The sequence below is a fragment of the Dendropsophus ebraccatus genome, chromosome 12 (assembly GCF_027789765.1).
Source record: "Dendropsophus ebraccatus isolate aDenEbr1 chromosome 12, aDenEbr1.pat, whole genome shotgun sequence".
In the NCBI taxonomy this organism is placed as follows: Eukaryota; Metazoa; Chordata; class Amphibia; order Anura; family Hylidae; genus Dendropsophus; species Dendropsophus ebraccatus.
The window spans coordinates 86,313,228-86,333,233 of NC_091465.1; the positions used below are offsets into that span (position 1 = coordinate 86,313,228).

Genomic DNA, 20,006 nt, shown 5'->3' on the forward strand with positions numbered 1-20,006 from the left:
AGCGGGAATCCTCCAGGTTGGGAGGGGATCTATAAGGCACTTAGCAGACCTCCTCCAGGTTGAGGGCTCTATAGGGCACTGAGCGGGAGTCCTCCAGGTTGGGGGCTCTATAGGGCACTGAGCGGGAGTCCTCCAGGTTGGGGGCTCTATAGGGCACTGAGCGGGAGTCCTCCAGGTTGGGGGCTCTATAGGGCACTGAGCGGGAGTCCTCCAGGTTGGGGGCTCTATAGGGCACTGAGTGGGAGTCCTCCAGGCTGGGGGGGGATCTATAAAGCACTGAGCAGACCTCCTCCAGGTTGGGGGCTCTATAGGGCGTCCACCCTCCACCTCCTCCCCGTAGGCCCTGGCTTATTCCTGTGCAGCTTTATCTTGTGTGTGAGCCGTGTCTGTCGCCTCTCCTTTGTGATTGTCTTTTCGCTCCTCTCTATAGTTTGCAGCTGGACCTCGACCGACACATCACCAGGTACGGTAACTTCCAACTCGTGTCCCGCTCACCTGTCGTCCGCCACTAACTAATCTCTGACCTTTTGTGCAGTGGGGTCAATGGGACGCAGCAGGAAGCCTCATAGCAGCCGTGTTATGTCACGGTGGGGTCGGGGGGCTATAGTGGACGCTTCTGCCTTGTCCCATTGACTCCATTAGTAGACTGCTCATCACTCCTGTTCTTGCTGGGGCTGTCATCGCTGCCCCTTGTTGGTAGAGCCCTGTAATCATTCTCTTTCTATCAGTGCCCAGTAATGGGGTCAGGAGGACCCCGGGGTTCTGTGATGGGGGGGGAATATTATGTGCGGGGAGGGGAGGACTGTTTTCTTCTATTTTACTGATCCCTGTCGTATTCCATTGACTCCCCCCTGTTTCTGCTGCTTTCCTTTATTCAAGGGAGGATTCAGACCCATTCAGGTAACAATTTCTCATAGACAATCCTGTTCATCTGTATTATGTGGGGACGGGGCGTGGACCGGTCATGTGTGCACAGCGCAGGCAGCCATTTTCCAGAATGATCCATTATGGTGGGGGGTATCTGAACAATGTCTGCGTCTGCTGCTGTAGAGAATCATCCATAACATTATTTACATCACGTCTCACTCCATCATAGTCCAGTCACATCCAGAGCTGCGCTCAGAAGACCAAGACCTTTAAAGGGTTACCCCAAGAGTATTCACATGTCCGTCTGCCTCTCCATTCATATTATATGGGACTGGTAAGCGCTGTGTCAGTATAAAGTGAATAGAGCGGCTGCCAACATAGTCATCTAATAGGGGAACCTGGGAATCCCATTGGTATCATAATTCGGGGGTCCATTGGTTGGAATAAGCCCTTCACATTTTCTGTGCACTGTGTGAAACTGCCCTATAAGTTGGAGGTTTCCATGGTCAATCCCCTGAACAAGCAGCATCAGAGACTTCTGCACGCTCAGCTGATTCCAGCATGCATATCCTAGACTGTGCCCGCTGCGTCCACTACATGTTACACAATGCATTGCAGCAGGGCCAGAGACTGAAGCAGCAGGGGCTGCAGCTCTGGATGTGTATATGGTGCTGGGATGGTTTAGACTGTTAACCCTCCAGGGTCACTCATTCGCCCCATCTCCCCCGTGCCCCTTGGCCTCCATCACAGTTCTCAGCCTTTTCTCTCTCTTCTCCTGCAGTTTTTCCAGAGGCCTCAGATCCAGCCTCCACGCGCAGCCATACAGAACAGCAACCCCTCCATCCGAGCAAGTGCGCAGACCCCCACCGCCGCCGTCTATCAGACCAACCAGCACATCATGATGGTGAATCACCTGCCCATGCCGTATGCTATGCCGCAGGGTCCACAGTACTGCATCCCTCAGGTAGCGGAGTGCCCCCATAGGCCGCAGCTCCCCACAGCCGCTTCCACAGCTGCTCTAATGTTCTTCCTGTTGGTCTTTCCAGTATCGGCACAGCACCCCCCCTTATGTGGGCCCCCCTCAGCAGTATCCTGTGCAGCCCCCAGGTCCTAGCCCCTTCTATCCAGGCCCTGGACCCGGGGAGTTCCCTTCCCCCTATGGTAAGGAGAAGGTCGCTGTAACCCTCCCATGGAGACTGTATGGGGGTGCTCGACCACACTGAGCCGTTCATATTGTGTTCCAGGAGCCCCATTTTACCCCAATCCACCAGTGTATCCATCAGCGCCGATCATAGTGCCTACACAGCAACCGCAGCAGCCCCCACCGCCAACCAAGAGGGAGAAGAAGACGGTGAGCGCCCCCTGCTGTCCATACATTTACTTCTGTAAAATCCTAGAAAATAACTTCATTGCAGTTTTTTTCTCCTTCTACTTCTAGATCCGAATAAGAGACCCCAACCAGGGCGGCAAAGACATTACCGAGGAGATCATGTCAGGGGGAGGAAGCCGGAACCCCACCCCCCCAATCATGCGGCCCAGCTCCACGCCCACCCCGCCTCAGGTAAGGGTGGTATGGTCAGGAGTGACAGCTCACCTGTGCTAGGGAATGAAGTAGAAGGAGTAGTCTTTACAGGGACATTACTAGTGGAGGAACATTACTCTTCCCCTTTACTTCATGTCTGTTACTCCAGTCACACCCAGAGCAGCAGGCACAACACCCATAGCTTTTCCTGGCTATGAGGGGCATGGGAATGGGAGTGCTTGCAGTATATAGGTGGTCCAGTGACTGATGACCTGCCTCCAGCAGGCAATGCATTGTGGGAGCTCAGGTGACAGACGTGTGAGGCCATGTGACTGCCTGGTTGTATGGTTTCTGAGATCCAGGTCACCGGCGTGATGTAACTTGATTGAGAGGCTTCATGTAATTGAGGATCAGTAAGAGGAGAGTGACTTCCTCTAGAGGTTACCAGTCGGGGCTAGACTGTCGGCTGCACTGGGGGCCTTTAGGCTGTCTGCCCACATCCGTGTTTGGCTTCATAGTGCGTGGTCTGTGACTACAGGCGGCCCACAGAGTGTGGACATCTCAAGGCGCCTAAAGTCCATAGCACATTGAAATCCAACATGTCTGCCCCTTGTTTCCCACAACATCTGCCATCGGAGAGATTAAGCCTCCCCCTAATAGGCCAGTCCAGCAGATGACATGTTTGTATGTAGTACTGCTGTCCATAAATAAAGCAAGTATTCAGGACCTGGACTTCCCTCCCTCTGTGTGGTTCCTAACACTTCTGTACATCAATTCATTTACTATGAACAAGTCTTTACTTTAAAAAAAAATCATGTCCACATGGTTTCTCATTTTCCTGCTTTTCACTGCTTGTTGTTAGGGGAATTCTGTCTGTAGTAATGTCTCGATTAGGACAGAACATAGAGTGGGGGCGGGGCTTAGCTAGTGCTGCAGATGGTGACACAAGGGACATTTATGAAGCCCGTCTTAGGAAGAAGTCCAGATGTGATTACTGCTGGAGAACAGCCCTGGTCCTGCCCCCTGATATGTAGAGAATGGGGAATAGCTGTGCACGATGACAGGGGCTCAGTACCAGCAGGGGGAGCACTCTGAGGGGTTCATCCAACAGGAACGCACATGGTAGCGCCTAATGTCAGAGCACCCTTAGTCTTTTGTTAGGCCATCTTCTCTGGATCTGTAGCTGCCATCCGCAGTTGGGTGAGGTGTGCGCCATCTTGTGGCCGGCAGCCATCACTCCATAGTAGCTGTCAGTCAGTAGGTGTGAGCTCTTGTGTCAGACTATGCTGTGATGTCTGTCTCGATCTCTTCTGATTGTAACGTCTTTCTCTTTCCTTCTTTTTATCTGTTTCCTTTTTTTTCTCACCTTAAATTTACTTGAATTGACTCCCTTTTTTTTTTTTTTTTTTTGTGATTTGTGCTTCCTTTTTGGCTTGCACCTCCCCCGCCGTGTCCTCCATGCTGTCCCCTCACCTCCCCCGCCGTGTCCTCCATGCTGTCCCCTCACCTCCTGACCTCTGTGTCCTCCATGCTGTCCCCTCACCTCCTGACCTCTGTGTCCTCCATGCTATCCCCTCACCTCCTGACCTCTGTGTCCTCCATGCTGTCCCCTCACCTCCCCCGCCATGTCCTCCATGCTGTCCCCTCACCTCCCCCGCTGTGTCCTCCATGCTGTCCCCTCACCTCCTGACCTCTGTGTCCTCCATGCTGTCCCCTCACCTCCTCCGCCATGTCTTCCATGCTCGCCCCTCACCTCCTGACCCCCGTGTCCTCCATGCTCGCCCCTCACCTCCTGACCCCCGTGTCCTTCGTGCTTGCCCCTCACCCTCCGTGTCTTCCATGCTCATCCCTCACCTCCTGACCTCTGTGTCCTCCATGCTCGCCTTTCATCTCTTGACCTCTGTGACCTCCATGCTCGCCCCTCACCTCCTGACCTCTGTGACCTCCGTGCTCGCCTCTCATCTCCTGACCTCTGTGTGCTCCATGCTCGCCTCTCGCCTTCTGACCTCTGTGTCCTACATGCTCGCCTCTCACCTCCTGACCTCTGTGTCCTCCATGCTCGCCTTTCACCTCCTGACCTCTGTGACATCCGTGCTCGCCTCTCCCCTCCTGACCCCTCATCTTGGACTTTTTCTGTGGTGCGTTCCGTGCCTGCGTTGCTTTTTTTCCCTGTTTTGCTAGTTTTTCTGTTCTCGCGCTCATTATCACCCTCTTTTGTACTTCAAATCCCAGCAGCTGCCCAGCCAGGCTCCCGAGCACAGCCCAGTGGTGTATGGGGCTGCGGAGAGCCCTCATCTCACTGCCACCCGGGACAACAAAGCAGGTAGGTGCCCCCGGCCGTCACACCTGGCCATCCTGGAGGAGAGCAGGAGCGGAGCCGCACATCCATCACACTGACAGAATCCTCACCTGCAGCTTAGTAGTCCCATACAATCCAGACCTACACTCACAATGTACATAGAAATTCTATCAGCAGAATAGTGAGTGCAGCTCTGGGGTATAATACAGGAGGTAACCCAGGATCAGTAATGTAATGTATGTACACAGTGACCTCACCAGCAGGATAGTGATTGCAGCTCTGGAGTGTAATACAGGATGAGGCTCAGGATCAGTAATGTAATGTATGTACACAGTGACCCCACCAGCAGAATAGTGAGTGCAGCTCTGGAGTATAATACAGGATGTAACTCAGGATCAGTAATGTAATGTATGTACACAGTGACCCCACCAGCAGAATAGTGAGTGCAGCTTTGGAGTATATGGGTATGTTCACACTAAGGATTCCGCCGCTCCGCTTGAAGTTATGTCCATCACATACACTAAATGATATTTGCCACAGAATTCCACCCTCTGCCAGCAAATATCATTGAGTCTATGGAATGGGCGTTACTTCAAGTGGAAGCCATGTGTCGGAATCCGTAGTGTGAACATACTCTAGTGCAGGATGTGACTTGTGACTATGGACGATAGTCGTTCCGTGGAATAGAGTGCAACGATCAGCCGACATCGTTCATGTCGGCTGATCGTTGCAGTCGCTTGTTTTTCAACATGTTGAAAAACAAGCGACCTGATACAGCAATGATCAGCTGCCGTCGCTCCATTGAATAGGAGCATCGGCAGCAGACACTGCAATATCCTATCGGCTGCCCAGATGATCAGCGATCACCCGGGCAGCCATGCCCCCCTCCCTGCCGCCCCTCCCGCACTCACCAGCTCGCTGCTGCTGCGTTAGCGAGCGGGGAACGAGGAGCAATTGAGCGCTGAGAGCGCTCGTTTGCTCCTCTAGACGGCCCGTGGAATAGGGCCATACAGTGACCCCACCAGCAGAATAGTGAGTGCAGCTCTGGAGTATAATACAGGATGTAACTTATTATCAGTAATATATGTACACAGTAAAACCGTCTAACGTCTGCCCTTATGGCAACAAGTAAATGTCCTCTCTAAAGCCCCTGACGGCAGCAGATCCTTAACAGGCTGATCATTAACATTTCAGCCTGTTGAAAGACAAAGATCAGTCGACATCGTGCATGTGGGCTGATCGCCGTCTTCTACGAGACGATTATCGGCCGTAATGGTTGTTATCGGCCGAATACTTTGTGTAATCGCTTTGTTTAATAGGGCCTTTAGACTGATGGCTTCTGCAGGCTGCGGAGTGCCTCGGGGCATATAAACCAACTATAGCTTATATCTCTGCACTGGAGTGACGGGCCTATATAAGTTATGTCTCCTGATTCAGAGTACAAGGCTTTACTACAACCAGCAAAAAGCTGCTCACAGATCTGCTCCACTTTAAAGGGATACTTCAGGCGAAATGTTTTTTCTTTCAAATCAACTGGTGTCAAAAAGTTATATAAATTTGCAATTTACTTCTATATAACAATCTCCAGTCTTTCACTACTTATCTGCTGTATGTCCTGCAGGAAGTGATGTATTCTCTCCAGTCTGACACAGTGCTCTCTGCTGCCACCTCTGTCCATGTCAGGAACCTGTCAGAGCACTTTGTCAGACTGGAGAGAATACACCACTTCCTGCAGGACATACAGCAGCTGATAAGTACTGGAAGACTGGAGATTTTCAAAAAGAAATGATGTTATTTATTTTATAATTAAAATAAATTACACACCTATGTAACTTTCTGATACCAGTTGATTTGAAAGAATATTTTCTCATTAGAATTCCCCTTTAAGGTTTTTCCCATCTCAGAAGGTGATGACATTTAGCTGTCTGCACATGAAGTGATCGGCTAATAGGGCAATAGACATGTGCGGACCCCCTTATACATGGTGACTGTGTTATCTTACATATGATCCTGCAGCCGGAGCGTGGGGTCCCGATCCTGCAGCCGGAGCGTGGGGTCCCGATCCTGCAGCCGGAGCGTGGGGTCCCGATCCTGCAGCCGGAGCGTGGGGTCCCGATCCTGCAGCCGGAGCGTGGGGTCCCGATCCTGCAGCCGGAGCGTGGGGTCCCGATCCTGCAGCCGGAGCGTGGGGTCCCGATCCTGCAGCCGGAGCGTGGGGTCCCGATCCTGCAGCCGGAGCGTGGGGTCCCGATCCTGCAGCCGGAGCGTGGGGTCCCGATCCTGCAGCCGGAGCGTGGGGTCCCGATCCTGCAGCCGGAGCGTGGGGTCCCGATCCTGCAGCCGGAGCGTGGGGTCCCGATCCTGCAGCCGGAGCGTGGGGTCCCGATCCTGCAGCCGGAGCGTGGGGTCCCGATCCTGCAGCCGGAGCGTGGGGTCCCGATCCTGCAGCCGGAGCGTGGGGTCCCGATCCTGCAGCCGGAGCGTGGGGTCCCGATCCTGCAGCCGCCGCCCGGGGTCCCGATCCTGCAGCCGCCGCCCGGGGTCCCGATCCTGCAGCCGCCGCCCGCTCCTCGGATACTTCTGTGTATAATATATTGCTGATATTCGCTGCAGAATACTTTGCTGCTTCCTCTTCCATATTTTCTTACTCTGTTAGGTGGTCGGGGTTGCTGCAGATCATCTCAGTGATGGCCCCGGCTCTTCTTGTGTACCGTCTGCTGCTCTCTTGCTTTCTTTACCAGGAGGGGACACCGGACTCTGCTTACATCTCCTCTCCGATGAATTTAACAATGTTTTTTTTCTATTTTGTAGAAGAGAAGCCAAAACCAGAGACCATCCTGAAACCCTCTCTTCCTGCCACTCTGCGCCCGGAGCCCAGCGCCCATGGCAAGTGTGCGGTGCTGGAGCAGATGCCCGACCCCGTATCCCCAGACCCCAGGCCTGAGCTCCATCAGACTGCTGGTATAATACCCGTTGTGACCGCTCCGGTGGTGGTGGTGGCAGCACCAGTTCCGGCCTTTCCCTGTCGCTTAGGGGATAGTGATATTGCATCGCAGGAGTCTACGTCCCCGGATGAAGCTGCCAGTGTCATTGCTGATGATGATGAGGAGGAGGAGGAGGAGGAAGAGCTATGCAAGGAACCGCTGGGGCTTCCCATAGCTGCTGACACCCCAGTGACTGCTCAGGAAATGAATGGCATAAGCTATGAACTTCCAACAACGGACAATTCTGTGGGGGATAAAACAATGGGGGAAGAAGGTTCAACAGATGTGCCTGAGCTGGCGCCCCCCACAGATCTGAGCGTAGAATGCACTTCTCCAAACGTGCCTCTATCATCACCACTACAGTCAGACTCCCCCCCTCCTCCGCTCATTGCTGCTGCTCACTGCACCACTAAGACCTCCCCTCCTGCTGCTGTTCTTCCATCCATTGGCTCTGACCATGTGGACGAGCAGGACGACTCCAGGACCACCGCCATCCTGGATGGGACCGTGGACTCTGCAAACATTGGACGGGTAGACGCCGACCCCGAGCTGGAAACCAGTGTGACACTTCTAAGCTTCAGCTCCAGGAAGAGTCCTGTGGAAGGTGAGTGCTGGCAGGGGGCAATCCGCAGCCTCTGCTCGGGGGCCCTATTCCACGGGCCGACTCTGAGAAGCAAACGAGCGCTGTTAGCTCCTTGTTCCTCGCTCGCTGCCACACCATTCCACATGTCGGCAGCGAGCTGGTAAGTGCAGGGGGGCTGCCCGGGTGATCGCTAGGGGGATAGCGGTGGTCTGCTGCCGCCGCTCCTATTCCACGACGGCAGCAGATTGCTGCTATCATAGTCGCTTGTTTTTCAACATGCCGGTTGTTGGGTTAGTTTCGCTGTATGGTGAGGCTCCTCCACTGCCGGTTGTTGGGTTAGTTTCGCTGTATGGTGAGGCTCCTCCACTGCCGGTTGTTGGGTTAGTTTCGCTGTACGGTGAGGCTCCTCCACTGCCGGTTGTTGGGTTAGTTTCGCTGTATGGTGACGTCTTCTCTGCTGTTGGTTTCTGGGTTATTCTCTATGTATGGTGACTGCCTTCGCTGCCGATTGTAGGTTTAGTCTTACTGTATGGTGACGGCTCCTTTGCTCCCGATTGTTGGGTTAGTCTCTATAATAATAATAATAATTATTTGTATAGCGCCAACAGATTCCGCAACGCTTATTTAAATATATAAATACATTACAGGTTATATATTAAGTTATACAATGAATAAATTAAAATACCAAATTAGAGACCTGCTCTCAAGAGCGTACAGGTTAGGATGACTGGGAGTAACATGAGAGGCAACAAGTGCTTTATTTGTCAATGTTCCAGTCATTGTACCTGGAATCTCTAAGTGCCTATAGGCGGATGGGCGAGCCAGTCACATGCCATTTTCTAAGCTCAGATAACAAGGACAGTGTAACTAGCACCAAAGAAGTTATAGAGAGGATGGAGAAGGGATAGCAAAGGGTGACGAGATTACGAAATGTTATAAGCACGCCTGAAGAGATGGGTCTTTAGGGCACGCTTAAAACTGGGGATGTTGGAAATAAGTCTGAGGTCTTTGGGTAGGGAGTTCCAGAGAACTGGTGCAGCACGAGAGAAGTCTTGGAGGCGGGAATGAGAAGTTCTGATTAAAAAAGAGGTTAGAGTAAGGTCATTAGCAGAATGCAGAGCACGGGAAGGATGGTAGGTGGAGATGAGGGAGGAGATGTATGGAGGGCAGAGTTGTGGAGAGCTTTATGGGTGAGGGTGAGGAGTTTGAACTGTGTTCTATATTTAATGGGTAACCAGTGCAGTGACTCTATGGTGACGGCTCCTCTGCTGCCGTTTGCTAGGTTACTCTCGCTGTATGGTAACTGCTCCTCCGCTGGTTACTCTCGCTGTATGGTGACTGCTCCTCCGCTGGTTACTCTCGCTGTATGGTGACTGCTCCTCCGCTGCCGGTTGCTGGGTTACTCTCACTGTATGGTGACGGCTCCTCTGCTGCCGTTTGCTAGGTTACTCTCGCTGTATGGTAACTGCTCCTCCGCTGGTTACTCTCGCTGTATGGTAACTGCTCCTCCGCTGGTTACTCTCGCTGTATGGTGACTGCTCCTCCGCTGCCGGTTGCTGGGTTACTCTCACTGTATGGTGACGGCTCCTCTGCTGCCGTTTGCTGGGTTACTCTCACTGTATGGTGACGGCTCCTCTGCTGCCGTTTGCTGGGTTACTCTCGCTGTATGGTGACTGCTCCTCCGCTGCCGGTTGCTGGGTTACTCTCGCTGTATGGTGACTGCTCCTCCGCTGGCGTTTGCTGGGTTACTCTCGCTGTATGGTGACGGCTCCTCCGCTGCCAGTTGCTGGGTTACTCTCACTGTATGGTGACGGCTCCTCCGCTGCCGGTTGCTGGGTTACTCTCGCTGTATGGTGACTGCTCCTCCGCTGCCGGTTGCTGGGTTACTCTCGCTGTATGGTGACTGCTCCTCCGCTGCCGGTTGCTGGGTTACTCTCGCTGTATGGTGACTGCTCCTCCGCTGCCGGTTGCTGGGTTACTCTCGCTGTATGGTGACGGCTCCCCCGCTGCCGGTTGCTGGGTTACTCTCACTGTATGGTGACTGCTCCCCCGCTGCCGGTTGCTCGGTTAGTCTCGCTGTATGGTGACTGCTCCTCCGCTGCCAGTTGCTCGGTTAGTCTCGCTGTATGGTGACGGCTCCTCCGCTGCCAGTTGCTCGGTTAGTCTCGCTGTATGGTGACGGCTCTTCCGCTGCCGTTTGTTGGTTTAGTCTCGTTGTATGGTGATGGTCATGGCTCCTCCACTGCCGGTTGCTGGGTTAGTCTTTCAGTATGGTGATGGCTCCTCTGCTGCCGGTTGCTGGGTTACTCTCGCTGTATGGTGACGGCGCCTCTGCTGCCGGTTGCTGGGTTACTCTCGCTGTATGGTGACGGCTTCCCCGCTGCCGGTTGCTGGGTTACTGTCACTGTATGGTGACGGCTCCTCCGCTGGTTACTCTCGCTGTATGGTGACGGCTCTTCCGCTGCCGGTTGCTGGGTTACTCTCGCTGTATGGTGACGGCTCCTCTGCTGCCGGTTGCTGGGTTACTCTCGCTGTATGGTGACGGCTCCCCCGCTGCCGGTTGCTGGGTTACTCTCGCTGTATGGTGACGGCTCCTCCGCTGCCGGTTGCTGGGTTACTCTCACTGTATGGTGACGGCTCCTCCGCTGCCGGTTGCTCGGTTAGTCTCACTGTATGGTGACTGCTCCTCCGCTGCCGGTTGCTCTGTTAGTCTCGCTGTATGGTGACTGATCCTCTGCTGCCGGTTGTTGGTTTAGTCTCATTGTATGGTGATGGTGATGGCTCCTCCGCTGCCGGTTGCTGCGTTGCTCTCGCTGTATGGTGACGGCTCCTCCGCTGCCGGTTGCTGGGTTACTCTCGCTGTATGGTGACGGCTCCTCCGCTGCCGGTTGCTGGGTTTCTCTCCGTTGCGTCACGCTCAGCCGCTGTATGCAGGAATTCTGGTTTCTTTCCCCTCTAGCTGTTGTCTCGGTGGTGACCGCACACGACACGACTCTTATCTCTGGAGTTACTGACGTCTCTGTTCTCTCAGAGATTGCAGCTCTGGGGGGAGCGATACCTGCGCTCTGCTGATAACTTACAAATAGCGTCTTCAGTTTCCTTCAGAGCCGGGCAGGAGGCGGCGGTGATTTCAGGCTGCCCCGTGGGATGGGGGTCTTATAATGCTTATATTGGGGGCTATGTGTTATAATGTCCAGCTAACGCGCAGTATAGATGTCATCCATATATAATATGTATATCACTGTCATTACTTTATTATAGACAATCCCCCGATTGATCCAACTTACCTGCCCTGATACATAGTAGCAAATGATGATACCGAACAGAGACTTATAACAAAACTTCAGCTGTGACAAATGTTACTTCATAGCTGGTCCTCATTCCCCCCAAGCGCGCGTGCTCGTCTCATCTAAACATTCATAGGGCCATGGTGCTTTGTGGTTGCAGTACCAGGCACAGCCACTACTGATTGTATGGTGCTGTGTCTGATTAACAGTGAACAGGGTGATATGGCGGACGGGGGGGGGGGGGGCAGGGGGCAAGGTGCCAAGCTCCTGCTGACTCATGGTGTATATAAAGGCAATGTGTAATGGTTGCCGCCACATGTCCCTGCAGTCAGGAAATGCTTGTCCTGTTCCATCATTGTGTCATTTATGTCCTGTGACAATCTCCCCACAGCCCAGACAGTCACAGCTGCACCAAAGATGTGGCAGAAGCCAAAAGACGAGAGTCCTGACACCGAGGAAGCTGTGCCACCACATGAGGTAAGCAGAGGGGGGGAGGGGGGTGTGACAAACTCATCATCATCATCTTCCTCCTCCTGATCGTTGTCATGTGCCCGGAGACAGCAGAATGTTCTGTTGTAGCTGCTGAGATGACACTGGTCACATGATGCATCAGGCATGAAGCTGGGACATGTGGTCAGTGTGCGGCTTCACAGCAGCTGTCACGTACCCGAGCCCAGAGGGACTGCCCAGTATCATGGTGTCTGTATCTAAGCTGCAGGAGCAGGGGGAGAAAGGAGAGGCAAAGGCTGTGGAGGAAGAGGAGGAGGAGGAAGATGGCGGTGTCGATGCTGAGACAGAGCACCCGTACCTTAACGCTAAGCTGCTGGAGGAGAACGGCGAAACAGAACCGCTGCGCAATGGGGCTGACAACGTCTCCGAGGGGGAAGGTGGGGAACTGACCGGTCCAGAGGAAGGATACATGTATACAGCAGGTACTCTGCCGCCGTGGTGTATCACACTGTATATACCCGTATCTAGATATGATAGTAGGTAAATAGATACGAGATAGATAGGTAGATAGGAGATAGATCGATAGGAGATAGATAGATAGATAGATAGATAGATAGATAGATAGGAGATAGATAGATAGGAGATAGATAGATAGGAGATAGATAGATAGGAGATAGATAGATAGGAGATAGATAGATAGGAGATAGATAGATAGGTAGATAGGAGGTTGGTAGATAGATATATAGATAGATAGATTCCATATAAGTAATGTAACTCCACCAGCAGAATAGTGAGTGCAGCTCTGGAGTATAATACAGGATGTGAACAGTATCTCTGAGGTTTGTGCAGTGATATTTATTGTGTTCTCTCCTGTACCCGTTGATCTCGCAGGATCAGCAGATCCGCCCTCCCAGGACTCCTCCCCTGATGTCCCTACACCGCCAGCCTCTAATGTGCAGAGTGAAGGGAAGCGACAATATAATCGGGATTTCCTGCTGGGGTTCCAGTTTATGCCGGCATGTGTACAGAAGCCGGAGGGCTTGCCGCCCATCAGCGATGTGGTCCTGGACAAAGTGAGGAGAGAGGGAGGTGTCTGGGAGCAGCCTCTGGTGCTGGCTGTCAGGCTGTCCGGGGGTTGTATGTTGGTATGTTTGCCTGTTTTCCCTTTGATCACATTTTCTTTTTTGTTAATAGATCAACCAGCCAAAGCTCGCCATGAGGACCCTGGACCCTCGCATGCTGCAGAAGGGACCGGACTTCACCCCGGCCTATGCAGACTTTGGACGGTTAGCCCCTGGAGGTCGCGGAGTACCTGTGAGTACTTGTGCTTTGTCCTCACTAGTGAGCGCCTTCCCCTGAGCGATAGCGGAGGGATCTGAACTTTGTCACGTAAACTTGTAAAGTTTTTGCTTGTTGTGTCCCTCAGTTGCTGAATGTGGGGGGTCCCAGACGTTCACAGCCAGGGCAGAGGCGAGAGCCCAGAAAAATAATCATGAACATTTCAGTGACAGATGATGTCCACCTGAAGAAGTCGGAGAACGCATGGAAGCCCAGCGTCAAGAGGGACTCCCAGGCAGAGGACCCCGAGAGCATCCGGACACAGGCAAGTGACACCAATATGGCTGTCGGCTCTCCTTGCTCTGGCTGTCTCTCGCTGGTTTTCTCACTTTTTTAGGTTTCTTCCTTTCAGGCTCTTTTCCGGAAGGTTCGGAGCATCTTGAACAAGTTGACGCCTCAGATGTTCAATCAGTTGATGAAGCAGGTGATGGATCTGACAGTGGACACAGAGGAGCGGCTTAAAGGGGTGATAGACCTGGTGTTTGAGAAGGCCATAGATGAACCCAGCTTCTCCGTGGCATACGCCAATATGTGCAGATGCCTGGCCACGGTGAGAATACTGTACCGATGCACACAGTAACATATGGAGATGTTGTGATGATGCCGGATGGAGGAATTGTTCAGCTTCAAGGGGTACTCCAGCAAAACTTTTGTTCTTTAAACCAACTAGTTTCAGATAGTTATATAAATTTGTAATTTACTTCTATTTAAAAAAAAATCTCCAGTCTTCCTGTACTTATCAGGTGCTGTATGTCCTGCAAGAAGTGGTATATTCTCTCCAGTCTGACACTTTGCTCTTTGCTGCCATCTCTGTCCATGTCAGGAATTGTCCAGAGCAGCAGCAAATCCCCATAGAAATCCTCTCCTGCTCTGGACAGTTCCTGACATGGACAGAGGTGGTAGCAGAGAGCACTGTGAGAGATTGGATAGAATACACCACTTCCTGCTGGACATACACCAGCTGATAAGTACTGGAAGACTGGAGATTTTTTAAATAGAAGTAAATTAAAAATCTTTACAACTTTCTGATACCACCAGTTGATTTGAAAGAAAAAGATTTTCATTGGAGTACCCCTTTAATAGCCAGTTCACTAGTGAAATGCACGTGTTCCCAACCTGTGGCTCTCTTTCCAGTTGTTTTTGACAGTAACTGCTCTAATACAGCTGATAACGTCAAACGGTTCAAAAGTGACTTGAAAACATAAAAATATTTTGAACTTTTAATTTTTACCCGAAAAGCTTCTTTTAGAGAAGACATTAAGGATCACTGCTTTGCAGCACAGAAAACCAAATATGTTTCAGGCAGGATGCGGTGTGTTCCGACAGGTGTGTCAATATTTGGAGATTACTTTTAGACCCTCTGATTCTATATAACCAGTGCTGAAACAGATGACATTACAGCCCTCTATAGGGACGATTTAGGCAGATCTGCCCTTCCAGACATAGTCTGTGCTATAATAATGGCAAGAAAAAGGCAATTCTCAGCTGCCAAACGTACCCCTCTTAATGCTTCTGTCCTACTTTTGCTTCCAGCTTTGGGTGGAGGGCGCTTACCTCCACAGTTATTGGCTGTTCTGGCCAGCAGTGCTGTTCTGCTCAGCTCTGCACTCTGCCGTTCAGCTCAGCTCTGCACTGTGCCTTTACAGCTCAGCTCTGCACTCTGCTGTTCAGCTTAGCTCTGCTATGCCAGGTCCCGTCCTGACAGCTCCAATGGGAGCTGCCAGTGTGATGGTGGATTACTTCAGATAAGATAGCCAACCACCCTCACTCCAGACCCAAGCAGTGTATCAGTACAGGGGATGGTGACACATTCTGTACTCGCTCCGGATCTCCGTGAATGCTTCAGCCCACCCGTGAATATAAGAAGCTTTTCCTGGATGTTGAATGATACCATGATTATCTTTTTTCTCTTATAGTTAAAAGTACCGATGGCTGACAAGCCCGGGAGCACTGTGAACTTCCGTAAGTTACTGCTTAACCGATGTCAAAAAGAGTTTGAGAAGGACAAAGCGGATGACGACGTCTTCGAGAAGAAGCAGAAGGACTTGGAACTGGCTACAACAGTAAGAATATTAACTAGTGAGGAGATGTTACAAGCCCAGAGGGGCAGGAGGTGATAAGAGGCACAGGACTGGGCCCATGTAAGGTAACAAGTCAAGGGGGGCAGGGGGTGATCTGAGGGACTGGGCCCATGTGAGGTTACAAGCTTAAGGGGGCTGGGGGTGATATGATGGATGGGGTTCATGTAAGGTAACAAGCCCAGGGGGACTGGGGGTGATATGAGGGATGGGGCTTATGTGAGGTTAGAAGCCCAGGGGGTGATCTGCGGGATGGGGCCCTTGTGAGGTAATATGCCCAGGTGGTAGCTTGGACCTGATTGTTATGGTGGCTCCTCTACATTGTAGAAGTAGGTGACGTCTATCAATATTAGAAGATGCCACTCCTCCTGTTCCTGTGACCCCAGATTTTTGTGGTTTCTAGTGGCAGCACATGAGGGGGTCCCCATGTCTTGGGGCTAGTTGAGGCCTCTGTCCTTGCACCTCACTTTATATGTGACTGCTTCCTGTGTCAGCAGCCGGAGGAGAAGACGCGTCTTCAGGAAGAACTTGAGGAAGCCAGAGACAAGGCACGACGGCGATCCATAGGGAACATTAAGTTTATCGGAGAACTTTTCAAGCTGAAGATGTTGACGGAGGCGATAATGCACGACTGTGTAGTGAAACTGCTGAAAAACCACGACGAGGAGTCGCTGGAGTGTCTGTGCCGGCTGCTCACCACCATCGGCAAAGACCTGGACTTTGAAAAGGCAAAGGTAATGACTGTCAAAATCTGATCCTGATATACCGTAATGGCTGGGAGTGTGCGCTCTACTGTCCGGCACCTAGAGGTCCAATATCCTGCAAAACCAGGTTCCCCAAGCTTCAGCACCCTATCATAGCCACAGTATGAGAATCGTTGGGTACTGTGATAGTAATGCTGAGCTGTAGATCTCTGTGATCAGGCGGGTATATGATCTTATTGTTACAGCCTCGTATGGATCAGTACTTTAACCAGATGGAGAAGATCGTGAAGGAGCGGAAAACATCGTCCAGGATCCGCTTCATGCTGCAGGATGTCATAGACCTGAGGCAGGTATGTGCTGCCATTCTCATATATTTATATTTAGAATTTTTTTCTTTGTTGGGTAAAATCTACAAACGTCCCATCTCTTTATTCTTTCTTTGATACAGTGCAACTGGGTGTCACGGAGAGCGGACCAGGGCCCCAAAACCATAGAACAGATCCATAAAGAGGCCAAAATAGAAGAACAGGAGGAGCAAAGGAAAGTGCAGCAACTCATGACCAAAGAGAAGAGGCGGCCAGGTAAGACCCCCACCGTGTAGAGATATGGCTCCTGGTCATGTGACTGCTCTTCACTTGTGTCTCTTGTCCTGGCAGGAGTGCAGAGAGTGGAGGAAGGTGGATGGAACATGGTCCAAGGTACAAAGAATAACCGGGTCCTAGACCCAACCAAGTTCTTGAAGATCACCAAGGTAAGATGGGGCTATTCTCTCTTCCCCAGAATGTGAAAGTACTATAGAGTGGTAGTATGTGACATAACTGTTTGTATGGATAGGGTAGCAGACGGTGATACTGAATGTATGTGTGTAGGTCCTAATGGCAGCGAAGACAACACAATAAGTGCTTGTTCTGTGTAATATGGGATGGTGCCAACTAGAGATGGGCACAACTGGAGCCACATTCAGCATTTGATTACCGTTGGATGCATCAGGACTCTCTAGGGCTGCATCGAACTTCCTCAGCCACCGGCATTCAAATGCTAAACGATTGGACGCGAGCATGATCTAGTTGTGTTTCTCTAGTGCCAGCGCTTATGTGTATGGTATTGACACTATTGCTCTCCCTATAGCCCACCATTGATGAGAAGATCCAGCTAGTGCCCAAAGCTCAGCTTGGCAGCTGGGGGAAGGGAAGCAGTGGAGGGGCAAAGACAAGTGAGACAGGTGAGGGGTGGCCGCTGGGGCTATACATAATGTGTGTTCTATACCTAGCCTAGTGACTAGGTCAGAATTAGACCTCCGCTCCCGTTTTTTCCCCGTTGCTGTAATAGTCTCTGGTTTCTGTCACAGAGTCCTTACGTCCAGGTGCCCCCGGTCTGAATCGATTCTCTGCCCTGCAACCTTCAGTCTCTTCATCAGCATCCTCCTCCGTCACAGACCTTGAGAGCAGGAGGATATTAACAAGGTAGGAGGCTCTGATCTGAACGGATACCTAGATTAGGCATTGAGCCTATGATAACCCTTATATAACGTCTCTGTACTAATCCACCAGCCATGGTAACGCTGGCCGTGAGAGGAATGACAAACCTGCGCCCCCCTCCACCTCAGCCACTCGCCCCAGCAGCTTCTTGCGAGGCAGCAGCAACAAGGACCTAATAGACAATCAAGAGGATCAACGGCGAGAGATGCTGCACACGCCCAAAACTCTGCCCATCTCCACAGAGCAAGAGAAGGCACCGAGCTTAGAGCGGAAGATCCGTGAACCCGGTGAGAGAGTACCATGTCCTGTAGAGTGGCCCCTGCCGTGTGCCGGGGTCACCTCCCCCCGTTCTGTAGCCACTCGCCAATCACCCATTTGTGTTTCTCTTTAGCCAAGAGCGAGACCACAGAGTCTGACAAGTCCCCGGTATCAGAAGAAGAGCTAGAAAGAAAATCTAAGGCCATTATAGACGAGTTCCTGCACATCAATGACTATAAGGTCTGAGAGGGTCCTGTGGTGGGTTCCAGGTGTGACGGCTCCCATCTGACGCCGTTTCTCTCCTCTGTTTCTTCAGGAGGCCATGCAGTGCGTGGACGAGCTCGCTGTACAAGGATCGCTTTCCGTCTTTGTTCGAGTGGGTGTAGAGTCGACGCTTGAAAGGAGTCAGATTACTCGGGATCACATGGGACAACTGTTGTATCAGCTGGTGCAGTCTGGGAAGCTCAGCAGGCAGGATTTCTTCACCGGGTGAGGCGGAGCTGTTGTATAGCCGGTGTGGACAGGCAGCTTCTTTAGTATTAGATGCTGTGCACATGGCTTTACCATATGCTCTTCCAATAGATGTACTATGACACCTGTCCCTCCTCATTGTACAGATTTTCTGAGACGCTAGAGCTGGCCGACGATATGGCAATAGATATCCCACATATCTGGCTGTACCTGGCGGAGCTGGTGACCCCCATGCTGAAGGACGGAGGGATTTCTCTGAAAGAATTAATCATGTAAGATGTTTCATGTCTGCCATTACTTGTCTGTGCCCTTTTTCCTTACACGCAACGTCCTATCCTAACAGCTGCCCCCAGCTGAACCCCCATAATGCACCGCTCCCTTATTCATTGTGGGGTTACAGTGACTGAAGCAGCAGGAGCTGCAGGGAGATGTGAAATTGCTGTTAAAGTTTTTTTTTGTCTTTCTGTTCTGCTTTCTCAGAGAGTTTAACAAGGCGCTGCTCCCTGTGGGACGTACCGGGGTCTTGTTGTCTGAAATATTGCACCTTCTATGCAAACAAATGGTAAGTATACATATTCAGAGGCCAAACATCCGCTTTGGTCACACCAAGTGGTACTGCTGCGGTGATCACATAGTACAACTGCATGCATCTAATACAAAACTGCTTTCCCTTCTCTGGATACAAACCCAAACACTGTTTCTGTTCATGGAAGGTGAGAAGTTGATATTGGAGGAGACCGTAAAACCGTGTACATGACCTGATGACTTTTCTGTTTCAGAGCCATAAGAAAGTGGCTGCTCTGTGGAGAGAGACTGGTTTAAGGTGGAAGGACTTACTGCCAGAAGGAGAAGACGTGCAGAGCTTCGTAAGTGAGAAGGTGAGAACCAGCGCCCTGTGCCAGTCCATGTGGGCGGCATCACTCTATCCGCAGAACTTCACGTGTCAGCCCGTGTTCACATTGTTACCCCACAGAACCTGGACTTCACATTGTCCGACTGCTGCAGCCCATCAGAAAGTCTTTCCAAGAAAGAGCTGACGGCGGAGGAGCTAAACAAGCGGCTGGAGCAGCTAATCATTGAGGAGAACGCCAGCGACGAGCATATATTTGACTGGGTAGAAGTGAGTACAAGTCCTTGGGGGTGTAATGGTTTCCTTGGTAGTTTGTACTATGAGGAGCCTATAGGCTATATACATATAAGGTTAATACAGATACTGCATTGGTGAGGAGGCTGTTCTGTGTCTTGCTCAGTATTGTGGGATCTGACACTTCATCCTTTTATTCAGGCGAATCTTGATGAGGGTCAGATGAGTTCTCCTGCGTTCCTGAGAGCTTTAATGACCGCTGTGTGCAAAGCGGCAATAATAGGTGAGCCTTCCCAACATGCCCATCTGCCGCCCGCCCGCCCGCCCGCCCGCCCACCCACATGAGCACTCTGTTTCAGCAGTGACCCCTTTCTATCTCTGCACAGGGGACTGTTCTTCCTGCCGCGTGGACACTACTTTTCTCAAACAGAAGGTTCCAGTCTTACTGAAGTACATGGACTCCAATGTGGAGAGAGAACTACAAGCACTTTATGCACTGCAAGCATTGATAGTAAAACTTGATCAACCTCCCAGTGAGTGTGTGCGCCGCCCGGGCATCGCTGGCGCAGTCTCATTTTTAGCGTTTTAGGGGACAATGTGTAT

The 20,006-nt window shown here is 51.6% G+C and overlaps 1 protein-coding gene across 12 annotated transcripts in view; it reads left to right on the plus strand.

The window, feature by feature from the left end:
• The window catches only part of EIF4G3 (eukaryotic translation initiation factor 4 gamma 3), a 42,236-nt gene that overhangs the window by 19,322 nt on the left and 2,908 nt on the right, over window positions 1–20,006 (plus strand). For 3 of the 12 annotated variants that reach the window (XM_069946862.1, XM_069946866.1, XM_069946870.1), the window contains 29 exons: window positions 431–463; window positions 1,649–1,831; window positions 1,914–2,028; window positions 2,112–2,218; window positions 2,306–2,428; window positions 4,622–4,712; window positions 7,500–8,276; window positions 11,934–12,019; window positions 12,255–12,474; window positions 12,884–13,065; window positions 13,187–13,306; window positions 13,419–13,595; window positions 13,683–13,880; window positions 15,247–15,393; window positions 15,903–16,142; window positions 16,358–16,462; window positions 16,561–16,693; window positions 16,769–16,863; window positions 17,241–17,334; window positions 17,461–17,575; window positions 17,663–17,877; window positions 17,982–18,088; window positions 18,165–18,337; window positions 18,466–18,591; window positions 18,800–18,881; window positions 19,099–19,197; window positions 19,293–19,439; window positions 19,605–19,686; window positions 19,790–19,936. In XM_069946862.1, the coding sequence (XP_069802963.1) occupies window positions 431–463; window positions 1,649–1,831; window positions 1,914–2,028; window positions 2,112–2,218; window positions 2,306–2,428; window positions 4,622–4,712; window positions 7,500–8,276; window positions 11,934–12,019; window positions 12,255–12,474; window positions 12,884–13,065; window positions 13,187–13,306; window positions 13,419–13,595; window positions 13,683–13,880; window positions 15,247–15,393; window positions 15,903–16,142; window positions 16,358–16,462; window positions 16,561–16,693; window positions 16,769–16,863; window positions 17,241–17,334; window positions 17,461–17,575; window positions 17,663–17,877; window positions 17,982–18,088; window positions 18,165–18,337; window positions 18,466–18,591; window positions 18,800–18,881; window positions 19,099–19,197; window positions 19,293–19,439; window positions 19,605–19,686; window positions 19,790–19,936 (4,519 nt within the window). The remainder of the gene's footprint in view (window positions 1–430; window positions 464–1,648; window positions 1,832–1,913; window positions 2,029–2,111; window positions 2,219–2,305; window positions 2,429–4,621; window positions 4,713–7,499; window positions 8,277–11,933; window positions 12,020–12,254; window positions 12,475–12,883; window positions 13,066–13,186; window positions 13,307–13,418; window positions 13,596–13,682; window positions 13,881–15,246; window positions 15,394–15,902; window positions 16,143–16,357; window positions 16,463–16,560; window positions 16,694–16,768; window positions 16,864–17,240; window positions 17,335–17,460; window positions 17,576–17,662; window positions 17,878–17,981; window positions 18,089–18,164; window positions 18,338–18,465; window positions 18,592–18,799; window positions 18,882–19,098; window positions 19,198–19,292; window positions 19,440–19,604; window positions 19,687–19,789; window positions 19,937–20,006) is intronic. The other 9 variants (XM_069946864.1, XM_069946871.1, XM_069946865.1 and 6 more) reach the window with 8 other exon arrangements.